Genomic DNA, 13098 nt, shown 5'->3' with positions numbered 1-13098 from the left:
AATTTACAATTGGTGACAATGTTTTCAAACCCCTCTTTGTCAGTAACCCCTAAACTTTTATCCACTAAGTCATGTAATGAATTTGCTTCAATCTTTACTGTCAAAATTCAGACAAGTAGACGAGCTGTCAGTTCCTCCGCATCAGGTGTTGGGTGTGTGTTGTCCTCTTAAAGCCAATCCAATAAGCATGATTTGATCCTATCAGCATCTGAAATCCCCCTGCTGCTGCCTTGATTTTCTACCTTCAGGCCTTCTCAAAAATGTTTTTAGCTGCATGGCATCAGCTATTCTGCAATAGCCACTCCAAAGAATCATCTAGGCAACAATTGCAGGCACGTATTGGACCTCCCATTTTTAAGTGAAATCATTGAAAAGGCTATTTTTCAACAGTTTAACACCCTCTTGGTCCTAAACAATTGTTTTGATGTTTTCCAGTCAGTAGTTCCTGGCCCTGACAACTCTATGTACAGCAAATTAAAACCATGCTTGTTTCAGCATTGTGATGGTATGATTCAGATATTATTGCAGATATCTGCTGTGTTGTCAAACTGGTGATATTTTGTAATTGCTGCATGTGTCTTCAAGTTGGTAAAGATGCTGTTTGATTTGCTTGTGTTATCTATTTGCAGTACGTTAAGCTCTTCCAGCAACTGTAGATGGGACTTCTTTTTGTGTCAATCTATGATTACACATCTAGGAACACAAAGATTAAGTGAAGGCTCCATTCTCGGGCCTTTTCTGTTCAACATCTACATGCTCCCACTGTCTCCGATTATGGAAAAGAACAAAAATAGGTTAACATAGTAACCAGACAGATTTATATTAAATGGTCCAATACAAGCACGGAGTAGGTATGATTGGATGTTCCAGAATTTCCTCAAAGATAAAACAGAACAGGGGAATGTTGTAACAGTTTGAAAATCTAAACAGGTACAGATTGTGCTAATACTGGATTTTTCACACATGTAAGACTAAATGTTTAAATGCGCGCAACCCTCCATCTCTATGCCTCTCTAAGTCATCTTGCTGTGTTAAATCAGTCTTAAAGAAAAACATCTGTAATTAAGAAATAAGATTTGCAACTATCAAGAGAATGACAAGCATCCCCTTGTAAAAAATGTTATTAGAGGTTGTTTTTCAGTGTGTTGTGCAGACTTGGCTGCAGACATGAACTGTGAAGTACGTGTGCAGTAAATGTGCCTCAGATGTTCTGAGGAATTCAGGAAACTAATCTGTGGCTTTCCAACATGAAAGGGAGTTAAATCCCACTGTGCAAACAAGCTGATGTGTGATATATTTTAATTTACAGGAACTGTCTTAAGCTAAGAAATAAAATACACAAATAGAAAGTACAGAGTTTTACAATATTAGAGCTCCAAAATCATGCTTCCTTACTTCATATCAGTGGTGCAGGCATGTGTAGTACATCTGGTTTATAGGCTCTGCAGATGTGTAACATCAAGTGCATCAGTAAGTATTAAGTACTTAAGTTGATTACATTTGAAACAACCATAATTTCAAACAAGTTGCAGTTATGTTTTGCAAAACAGCAAAGTGTATAATGAGTATTAAGTTCTTATAAGATCTTATTTACGCTTTGTACTGCATGTGTACTGTACTGGAAGTGTTACTATAACTGTTAAATGTTTCTTGTGAAATCCTGAAAGGAATGTCTATGACCTCAAACATCTGGATAAACAAAACATTTAAGCATTTAAGCTTGTGAGATATTCTGCAAAGAGCATTTTTGACTGTAAAAAGTTTGTTGCAGAACAAGTTAAAGGAACACGCGGACTTATTGGGACTTTAGCTTATTCACCGTAACCCCCAGAGTTAGACAAGTCGATACATACCCTTCTTATCTCAGTGCGTGCTGTAAGGCTGTCTGTCTGGCATCAGGCCAGCACAGAACATGCAGGTGAATGGTTCCAGTAATCCTACTGCTCCGAATTGTGACAAAAGTGACAAAATAACGCCAACATGTTCCTATTTACATGTTGTGATTTGTAGAGTCACAGCGTGTACAAAAAAACAACGTAACATGAGACACAGCCGTCTTCTAACTGTAAACAAACCAGGAACTATATTCTCAGATAGGTTGTTGCAAAGCAAATCATTCTGCCCAAGTACTATATTCTTCCGCCTGAGAATATAGTTCCCGGTTTGTTTACTGGTTAGAAGACTGCTGTGAACTACCGGAAACCGGGAACTATTACAGCACGCACTGAGATGAGAAGGGTATGTATCGTCGACTTGTCTAACTCTGGGGGTTACGGTGAATAAGCTTAAGTCCCAATAAGTCTGCGTGTTCCTTTAAAGTCAAATTCCAAAGAGTCCATTGTCATGCCAACTTTGTTAAAAAAAAAAATACAGTTGGAAGTGAAATATTGTTTCCTCTGGACCAGGGTATACGACTATAAAAAACATCACTCAAAACAAAGCCAAATCCCCTTTTCATTCATCACTCACAACAGAAAAAATATACACTTCTTTTGACTTTGAAAGTAAACAAGAATGCCTAGCTCAGACATTTCAACAAACGGGAGCAGAAAAATATGACTAACAACTTCCTCTTTTTGATGTATTGTGGAGGGAATTAAGTGTTAAAACGACGTGGAATTTGTGTACATCGTATTGATTTCCACACATGCTTGTACTGCTGCTGTATCTGCTCTTCTTCTATACTAAATAAGTGATTTTGATTCATGTGTGTGTTGTTGACTCATATTGAAAATGTGTTTGTCTCTTGGGATGCACTGTGGGAGTTAAATGACATCTCCATCTCTTCCCCTGCAGGATTTTCCCTTCTCTTTCTTCTCTTCTCGCCAAATTTCTTGGCCACTTTCATCATGTGCTGCCTGAAAGATGACCCCACGAAGGCGTAGAGGATCGGGTTGAGGCAGCAGTGAGTGAGGGCCAAGCTCTCCGTCACCTGAGTTGCCTGATCCAACACTTTACTCGTCCCACAGTGGGTCACTAATGCGTAGACTGAGTCCATCGCCCGGTAGACCTTCAACACGTTATAAGGCAGTTGAGTGACCACAAACACCCCCACTACTATTAGGAGGACACGTATAGCTTTCCACTTCTTCCCTCTGCTCTCCACAGGGAGGCCCTTTAGTGCTCGGCCCACGCTCCAGTAACACATCACCATAACCAGGAATGGAAGCAGGAATCCCAGCAGCACCTCTGCTATCTCCAGAGCAGCTTTCCCCCCTCGAGCCATTGATGGAGGGTAGATAGGTAGACAGACGCTCCTATTAGATGCCCATCTCACTTCTGAGAGTATTAAATCTGGAAGACCAAGGACGAAAGCTGTCGCCCACACAACTAAACACATCTTCCAGCAGTGTCTCCTGGTGAATATCCTCTGCAAGCGCCAACTTTGGTCTTTACCTTGCGCCCTGGCCAGCGCCAAGTAACGATCCAGGCTGATGCAGGCCAGCAGCAGCATGCAGCAGGTGAAGTTGACCGTGTAGCAGGCAGACACGATCTTACAGATGGCCTCGCCCAGCTCCCAGCCCCTGGTCGCATCAGCAGCCCAGAAAGGCAGCGTGAAGAGCAGGAGCAGGTCAGCCACAGCCAGGTGGGTCAGGAAAGCATCCGTCATGGTCTTGAGGCGCTTGTGGTAGGCGTAGACTCCCACGACTAAGCCGTTCCCTGCCAGTCCCACCACCAGACACATCGTATACATGATGGGGAGGAAGAGGGCTGCGAAGGAACGAACGTCACCCTTTTCACAGAGGGCCGGGTAGTCATCGTAGCTGAAGTTGAGGCTGATGTTGTCATGGTAGTAGTAGTCATTCTCCTCTGAGACATCCATGCTGATCAGATAAAACTGTGAGGGAGGGCATTTTTAATTACTTGTCTGTGGCCTTTAAACAGTGGTGGGAAGTACTAATTTTACTCAATTACTGTGCTTAATGTCACAGTTAGACCATCTTTAGCTTCTGTAATGTGACAACAGTATATGATAGCCTGTGTGTGTAGGATTTAGTTACAAGAGGGATTTAAATAAAATCCCTGAAATTTCATTGGATTGTGAAAGAAGCAGGCATCAATATAGCGTGATACAGAGCTCTACACCTAATGATATGATATTGCTCTGCTAGCTACCCACACTTAATGGTTACTTTGAACAGAGCCTTTCTAAACAGTATGTCACATGGCTCTGTTCATGTGCTAAAATAAGGACGCTAGAAAAATAGCCAAAAATCATTGTTTATATAATATTTCTGGTTTTAGTGGCCTTTAAATAACACCATTTTTCATAAGCCCTAGACCTTCACAGGCTAAATGTTACAAGTGCATGGGAGAGTCAGGGTCACGGCAAGTTCAGACATGTCTGTAATAACAGGAGGACAGGAGCAAAAGCTGTGAACGTTTTTACATCGTAGAGATTACTGCTAAAAGATGGGAAAATATTTTTAAGTTTTACAGGAAAAGAAAGGAGTTTTCATATAAAAATACTCAACAAATGGTGTTTTTGACATATTAACCATGTAACGAGATGCATAAACAATTAACACCAGTAAAATATTGCAAAAAGTCATAATAATTTCAAGTGTAAAGACTCTACTGAAGACACAAGCAACTGCAGAGCCAGTGTCTGAATGTTCTCATTACAATAAAGCTTTCAGTAATAAGCTGTCTTTGTTTTACTGTTGAACTAGTATTGGCCCCAAAACTGGAAAAAATTGTATGTGAAAACAAAAAATCCTCTAATTTGGGAAAAAAACATTAAAGTCTGTAAACAATTTTGTGATCGTAGGCTACTTATTGTGCCGTGATAAGATCATTGTTGACATCTGAGCATTGTGTCCTGACCTGAACTTTTCCTCCCTTGTTTACCTTCACTGAGATAATAATGGGAGTTCATTCTGCCTGGCAGAGTGATAAGAGCAAAGAGCGGAGGACGATACGTTTCACCGATTGCATAAACTCTCAAATTCCCCCGGAGAACCTCCTGCTGAGATGAAGACTTTTGTAATGTCTAGTTGCAGTGGTGGAAAGTAACTAAGTACTCAAGTTCTGTACTTGGGTTTTCTACTGTATTTTCTACTTTATACTTCAACTCCACTACATTTCAGAGGCTAATATTGTACTTTTTACACTACATTTATAATTTACATATTCAGATTTCCATATGATCAACAAAATTAATTATGATGTAATAACATAGATTAAAATCAGCTGCACCTTTACCAGCTGCAACTTTAACGTAATGAACACATTCATTTGTCAATAATTATAATTAAATATTATTACTTACATTATTGTGTAAACGGACCATTTTGCATAATGAGCACTTACTTTTGGTACTTTAAGGATCTTCTGATTCTCATCCATTTGTACTTTTACTTGAGTAAACATTTGAACACGTGACTTTTAGCTGATGGTTGAAGCGCATCAAACTGTTAAAAAGAAAGATTTAATGTTACAAACAAAAGTTAAACATATACGCAATGTTTGATAGATACTCGCAGGGTTTTATTCACCTATCGGTTCCGTCTATTTGCGCCATTGCAGCTCCAAGCTTTTGTTTCAGACTACACTACGTGCGCTCTGTGCAGACGAGGGTCGGTTTGATTTTACACCCGCGCACCACAAGTGGGAGGGAAGTTACAAAAGACAGCTTTATGGGAGTTCTGTACTCGGCGTGAAGATGCCATTATCTCGGCAAAGAATAAAATGAGCAATACCAACATCTGCAAGGAAAAACGAGCCTACATAGCGTAAGGGCGTAGCTTTGCAGTGGCAGAAAGTAAGTAATTACATATATACTTAAGTACAGTTTTGAGGTAGGCCTACTTTACTTGAGTATTTCCAAGTAAATTCAGTAATTAAAATCAGCTCCATGTTAACCAGCTGCAGCATTAAAGTGATGCACATTGATACTTTTAACAGTAGGCCTAGTCATACACCTTGGCCTACTTCATAATCAAAAACGACATGAAATCTCTAGTTTGGGACTTTAGATATCAATACTTTTGTTGCCCTACTTAAAGTAACATTTTAGATGCAGGACTTTGACTTGTAACAGAGTATTTCTACACTATGGTATTGCTACCATTTTGATTGCTTCTTCCACCATTGGAGAAATTCTATGTATACATTAGTATTAGTAAGGGAAAACAAAGTTGTTGTTTATTTTCAAGGCTGCAGTCTTTATCAATAAGTTAGGGCCGCCCATGGCATGAGTGTGAAACCGAGGGAAAATAAAGTCTGCAAATCACTCCCTGCACCATGATAGTTAAGTTTATTGCCTTGAGCTGCATATTAATAACTGAAGGCGACTCAGGAGTGTATGAAAAAACTCTATCCACTCAGATCTTCAGGACTGTGGTGGCAGGCTATTAAGACAACATTGTTTACAGAGACTTTAGTATTAAAATCTACCAGGAAATACAAAATAAATATATTTATTAAATATTTATTTTCCAGCAAAAAAGTTAGTTGTATCTTTTTTATGAGCAACAAAATATCAAATATAAAGTACTTTACAGCACAGTATAACCCATTCTGACATTGAAGAGACTCACTACATGTGGGACAAGTAGTTTCCTCCTATTATTTGTTTCAATTTAAATCTACTGGAAAAACTTGGCAAGTGTCCTAAAATCTGATGATGATATTAATCATAGATAAAAATGACTGATAAATGTCGCCATACTGGATAGGATTTGAAACATGTCTATAATGTGAATACACCCAATAATCAGTTCAGAAACCAGTCTTACCGTCAATGCTTTGTTTCTCCTGCCAGAGCCGGGAATCAGTCCAGCTGAGTCTTGTAGGCTAGTTCCGCTCACTGTAAACACACTTCTGAGAAGAATGGCTCAGAGAGAGAGAGAGAGAGAGAGAGAGAGAGAGAGAGAGGAAAAAAGGGTTGGGGGGTGTTACAGGGTGCCTTTGACTCTCTTCCTGCATTTATTATGCATGTATATCTATTAAATTATTGTAAACTGGCAGAACATAAGACATCTCGGAGATTGTTCCTTCACAGAGCTGTGCAATGCGAGGAAATCTCAGAGTTGAACCGGGCAGACACAGCAGTTTTAATCAGACTCACCCTGGGTCGGGTTAATTAAGTCTACTGCTAACTTACAATACTAATAACATTACCGTCGCCAAAATACCCCCGTGAATCAAATCCCCTACATCACCGTTAACTGTCAAGCCACTAAACCTGTATGGAAATTAACACCTCTGCTGAAGGGTTAAATTCGTTAACGATCATAAGAGAAGAGACAACATGTCTCTCTCTCTCTCTCTCTCTCTCTCTCTCTCTCTCTCTCTCTCTCTCTCTCTCTCTCTCTCTCTCTCCCACTCTCTCTCTCTCTCTCTCTCTAAATGTGATTAACAAAGCTTCTGTTCTGTTGGATGGTTTACACACTGTTCTTACACATAACAGGCAGCACGAAAGAAAGCTCAAAGTTTTAGAAAATAATTTAGGGTTTTACTAGTTTATATCCTCGACGTTCCACTTCCGGGATTGCTCCTTTGCCTCATTTAGGCCGTTGCCTTGGGCTTCCTTTGTGTTGGCATTTTAAACTGCGGTTGATTTATGAGGACTATGGTTAACCTTTTCTCAGATCTCTGCAGGGTAAATCCAGACAGCTAACTAGACTATCTGTCCAATCTGAGTTTTCAGTTGCACGACTAAAACTTTTGAACGTACACATGTTCCACCAAAACTAGTTCCCTCCCGAAGCTATTTGGCATCAATTAAAAATACAAACTGCTTGCTTTTCATTTCAGTGGTTATCTTTTTATTTGTGGAGCGCGGTGCACAGAAAGTGACAAGTCTACAAAGTCCATTGATTTATACCATTATAATTTTTCTTATTATAGGCTACCCACAAGGAAAATGGCATATGTGTCGTATTTCATGTCTTGCTGACAACTTCCTGAGGTTACTGCACGTAAACTTCACTGAACTGTATGAAGTCTTGGTTGAACAATATTGAACAAATCATCTTGTTATTCATTTTACAAAATGTATGTAGCAGTGAGACACAGAGAGCAGTACTACTCTACTCTACTCTACTACTAGTACATTCATGTGGATTTTTTATTTTATTTAGTATTTTTTCTTTTATTGTCCATGCTATTCATGTGGATTCATCATCCTGTTTGTGATGTATGTTGTGTGCAATGTCTGTAAACTACTGGGACCTTGGATTCCCCCTTGGGGATCAATAAAGTATCTATCTATCTATCTATCTATCTATCTATCTATCTATCTATCTATCTATCTATCTACCTCATCTGTTTTGATTTCAGATTAGCATATACAGAAATACATTATTTAATGTATCAGCTGACCACTACACACTAATAAAAGAGAAACTTTCACAGCTGTAATCAAATTAGTAGTATTAGTATTACTGTGGTAATACTGGGCAGCTCCCAGTTTACTAACATGTTTAGCATTTAAATGAAACTGTTTGCTCTTATTAAGCAAAAAGCTTCTTCTGAGGTTTGATGTTTATCAGAAAGTTATAGCTAACTTCATGTAGAATATCAATAATCAAAGCCCTAAAAGATGTATTCTTAATTCAAACACTTTATTTTGTTTGCAACCAACTACACAGAGCGAACCTTATAATCAACAGCACTTGGAGTGAAAGATGACCTCATTATTTATCCTAGTAAACGTAGGCATTGTAAGCAATTTATCTGGACCTCCGTAAAGACAAAACTATTACATTTACAACAGATTTTAAATGATTTTAACAAAAATATTATTATAATATATAATTAACACACAATCAGCAATTGAAAAGATGGTTAAACATTTTATTTGATCCCTTTTTAATTAGTTTTTTTCTGAGGAGCTGAGGTGCACATACAGTGGAACAATACTGACAATTAGATGATGTGAGCAGAACAAGTTCATGTTTAATACTTTATTGCCATGTCAACACAGACTTTCCATTCACAATGCAAGGTTCATGCAATGATTGATGATTGTCACCACATGGCAAAGCAAAAGAGAAAAGCTATCTTGAAGAGAAGATGCAGGTTTTCACATCTGTCTTCAGGAATTTAGTCTGGCTTGGCTAGTCTGACATAAAAAAGGAGAAAAGTCACTGAGATGTAAAAAAAAAACCCAAAACAATCTCAATATGTCTAATGGAGCAATTACACAATTTTGTTCAAGTCAATCAATCAATTAATCTAGCAGTTGATTAAATAAAAAATATGAAGCACATTTACCTTGTTTTGTCCAAAGCCAACAATTGAGGGTTTGGTGTATTTGGAATCTGTGAACAGGGAATAAAATAGATTCTCAAACAGCTCAAAAATAATAAAACAACAGTATAACAGCTTGGCTTACTCTGTTTTCTGTCTGCAGGTGTTGTGCCTGAAGGCAGCACCAACAACAGCATAGGACACCCCTAATATTACAGACTCGACCTACTTATTTGTTTGTATTATTCTTTTCCACTAATTTGTATTAAATACCTTTTTGTCTTCGCCATCGAGGTCAATCTGAACAAACACATAAAATGATTAATTGATATCAGCGCTGCAATCAACACAAAACAAACTCACCAACTGGTATCAGCCTCTTCAGTGATGAGTATCTACTGTTTTTTAAAAGGTACATTCTGGGGGATATTTACTTTTATATTGTAAATTAAAAAGAAAAACTATAAAATCAAGGAAATTTAGTTTTACCTTTAATAAGACTGAACATCCACCCGGCCTGAACCTGCAGTTGAGTGCTCGTCGTTTACTTCTTTGTCTTCTCCTTTCTCTGTCATGCACACTTACTCCCTCCAGCTATAACAAAATCAGGAGAAATTAGACATTGCTTTTTTTGTCTACAGCTCTAATGTGTACTCAATGGCACTGGTATTACATCTATGCTGTGACTCCAAAATGCCAATACAAACCAAAAAAATCCTTGTTTCACAGCTCGCTTGCAGCAATATGTTTGACATTTAGACTGAAACAGTCCTGCGAGAAAACCCAATTTGAGTCAAAGATTTTACAGCTCATGCATGGATCTTCTTACCAGATCAGGAGACTCTTGTTGCTGTTGTTGTTGAGCTTCTGTCACCAGAGCGGCTGCGTCAGTAGAGGTAAAGGATGTGCTGAGCAGGAAAACCTGCACACACAACAGGACCAGCAGAACACTTTTGTACATCGCTGATAAACTAAAGAGTTTGAAACACAGGTCTTTATATACTCACTGCTGACTAATCATTTCCATGTGAACAACATGGGAGGCAGTTAAAAGCTTGTCTGCACATGCAGCATTCACGCCCTGAATCCTTTTCAAGGAAGGTAACACTTGGGAAGTTTGGGACATCAACCCACACCCTAACCTGCCCGCCCAATTGGAACAAAAGTTTTGTCTTTTGATGCTCAGCCTGAACAACAGGTTTGATATTTGACATAAATCGTCCTATGAGGAAATACTGCTAAAATGCAAGATGACCCATTCTCACGCACATCCACCTATACACTATTTGAAATGGATTGTTTAACTACAAGTCCAATTTAACCTTGACTTTGTTTATGTGACTAATATCTCTGCTTCTTTCAATCATTGCATTTATCCATGAAATTGTTATTTCGTATTTTTCCCCTGCAGTCTTGGACATTTTCCTGAAACTGAAGGGTATTTTATTATTATTTAGTAATAAAATAATGCAAAGTTGTCCACTGCTGATGTGCCCTTGAGCAAAGAAGCAACCCTAGTTGCTCTAGTGCTTCTTTGTGACTGCCAGTGCCACTAACATACGGCACTCAATACAGAGCACCTCTCAGTGTAAATGAGGGGAATCGTGTCTCTGTTTATAGAAAAGCTTCTTCTTTGTTGTGATGTTTGTCAGAGAGACATTCTTACGTAAAAGCAGTGTGATAATGGAAGCTGAGAAGATAAACTCCATGTGGAATTTTACACCAACCACATTACTTTGCAAAAAAAGCACACAAAGTAAACTACTTCTGTAAAAAAAAAAAAATCAAGGCCAACTGGCTCCATCTTGCGGTCACATTATGCAGCACTTGGAATATCAGATCATAAAAAGTAGACTGCCTCTTTAAAAAGTAGTATTAGTTTAGTATTACTAAAGACTAAATACCTAAATAATTCTTGTTTTAACTACTACATTTATTTAAATGATATCAAACCGTTTAATCAAGTACTTGTCATTGAAAACAGCTGAACTAGATATAATATGCAACATGTTTGTATTTGTTTTGCAACTACACATTTTCTTTGTTAGATGAGAACATTTAAACCACTCTCTTTTCTACAGTAAATCTAAGGCTACAACCAGCAAAAGGTTAGGAGATATAACATTTAATTTAGTGAGCTTTAGGAGTACTGGTAGGTGGGACAGGCTAGATACTGCAAGTTTATGTGAATAAGCGTATTTATATAACTAACTATTTCTTTAATCTGACGATCCCAAAATGTCATAAAATGCTTCTTTAATTGATAACTGATTTATAAACGTGTTAAGGATAGAGCAGAGGCAAATATTTCCAGTTTTAAGAGATTAATACAGTGTCAAACAAACCCTGTACCATGAACATAAAAAAATTGTGGACATTCACAAGCAATACAATACAAATTTATTTCTCCCGTAACCACTTTTTGTCTTCGAAAATTACATTGAAAATAGGTGACATCTGCAACCTTTGTGCAGAAAATCATTTGTGCAGATGATATCTGGAGTTGGGTTGATTTAAGTGGAACGCTCAGGTCTCCCAGTTTGTATTCAAGTGGAAACATGGTGCCGGCATATTGTACCAGTATACCACCAAAACACTACTGGTCCTATAGAAAGAGAGAGAGAGAGAGAGAGAGAGAGAGAGAGAGAGAGAGAGAGAGAGAATGTAAGGAAGAACTGTTAACTGATCATACTGTAATTTACATTAGAACCCCACCACCACCGCCCGCAGCTTGTGTGATCTCACTGTCTCATGTTTAGGTATGTTTTTCATAATGCTTTTTGGGGAGATTTATTGGAATTGCAAGACAAAAGGAAAATACACTCAAAGTCAAACAAGTTAAGTTTTACCGGGAAGCCACATCCTCCATGGTACCAGTGACATGTCTTTTTCTGCTTCTTTGATCCTGTTTTTTTTCCCTCTCTTGCCACCTACAGTGTAGTTTAACAAAATGAGCATAATAATGACAAAATGCATTATTTTACACAGAAAACCACTATACATTTTTAATTTGGAATCTTTGTGAATAGAAATTACTGCAAATCCAAACAGATTTTTTTAATTATTTTTGTTTGAATCTTTCTTTCTCAGCAACATGTTTGACATTTACATATCCAACAAGAAAACACTATGTGAATCCATCAACCTTTGGGAAAGCTCCATGCAGTTAGTGACCAGCAGTAAATTTCTTACCAAATCAATAGACTGTTGTTGATGATCATCTCTCACAAGAGCGGCTGCATCAGTAGAAGTGAACGATGTGATGAGCGGGAAAACCTGCAGACACCACAGGACCAGCCGCACACTTCTGTCCATGGCTGGTGAACTGAAGCCCGCTCAAACACTTTATATGCTCGCCGGAACCAATGTGGACAAAGAGGAAATTATAACAGGATGTCGGCCATGCTGCATTAGGCAAGATGCAAGTCACACTTAAATGTGCAGTAAGTGTTATAATGTAGTAATTAATTGTAATCTGTTAACTAAAATATATGAAAGCTGGGACAGAGATATAAAGGATTTTAATGCTAAAATAAAATGGAAGGAGTGCTTAAATTTAACGTATAAGTAAGTAAGTAAGTAAGTACATTTTATTTATACAGCGCTTTTCACAGACAAGGTCACAAAGTGCTTTACAATGTGCATAGACAATAAAACATAGTAAAAATAGTCAATAGAATAAGATACAAGTACAACAGAATCAATTTTCAAATAAATAAAAGACATAGGCTACCCAAAAGCTAGCCTGAACAAGTGAGTCTTCACTTGTCCCTTAAAACAATCCACATTCTCAGCAAACCTAATGCTAGTTGGTAAGGCATTCCAGAGTCTGGGCGCCATAGCCTAAAAGGCTCTGTCCCCACATGTTTTCAGACGAGTGCGTGGCATGACTAGCAGATT

General features: G+C 38.2%; 1 protein-coding gene and 2 long non-coding RNA genes across 5 annotated transcripts; all 3 read right to left on the bottom strand.

The window, feature by feature from the left end:
• Positions 1 to 2139: 2139 nt before the first annotated feature.
• Positions 2140 to 6817, bottom strand: ackr4a (atypical chemokine receptor 4a). 3 transcript variants are annotated; one of them, XM_028592681.1, is made up of 3 exons: positions 6741 to 6802; positions 5314 to 5414; positions 2140 to 3838 (listed from the first exon to the last, which is right to left on the bottom strand). In XM_028592681.1, exons 2-3 carry the CDS (start codon positions 5371 to 5373, stop codon positions 2723 to 2725), a joined length of 1176 nt encoding a protein of 391 aa, XP_028448482.1. In that variant the 5' UTR covers positions 5374 to 5414; positions 6741 to 6802; the 3' UTR covers positions 2140 to 2722. The 3 variants fall into 3 exon arrangements, with proteins under 3 accessions (XP_028448482.1, XP_028448481.1, XP_028448483.1); XM_028592680.1 differs by lacking the exon at positions 6741 to 6802 and adding an exon at positions 5499 to 5589; XM_028592682.1 differs by lacking the exon at positions 5314 to 5414 and having other exon boundaries at positions 6741 to 6817.
• A 2013-nt stretch (positions 6818 to 8830) lies between these two features.
• LOC114564743 (uncharacterized) lies at positions 8831 to 10148 on the bottom strand. Its single transcript, XR_003693826.1, has 5 exons — positions 10028 to 10148; positions 9688 to 9792; positions 9472 to 9498; positions 9223 to 9269; positions 8831 to 9070 (listed from the first exon to the last, which is right to left on the bottom strand). It is a non-coding gene; the product is annotated as an uncharacterized LOC114564743 (long non-coding RNA).
• Positions 10149 to 11581: 1433 nt separating this feature from the next.
• LOC114564758 (uncharacterized) lies at positions 11582 to 12518 on the bottom strand. The gene is made up of 3 exons (XR_003693829.1): positions 12391 to 12518; positions 12048 to 12128; positions 11582 to 11803 (listed from the first exon to the last, which is right to left on the bottom strand). It is a non-coding gene; the product is annotated as an uncharacterized LOC114564758 (long non-coding RNA).
• Positions 12519 to 13098: the final 580 nt, after the last annotated feature.

This window comes from Perca flavescens, chromosome 12 (genome assembly GCF_004354835.1).
Source record: "Perca flavescens isolate YP-PL-M2 chromosome 12, PFLA_1.0, whole genome shotgun sequence".
Classification (NCBI taxonomy): Eukaryota; Metazoa; Chordata; class Actinopteri; order Perciformes; family Percidae; genus Perca; species Perca flavescens.
The sequence above is the reverse complement of the archived record's forward strand: the minus strand, read 5'-3'. Positions and strand labels throughout refer to the sequence as shown.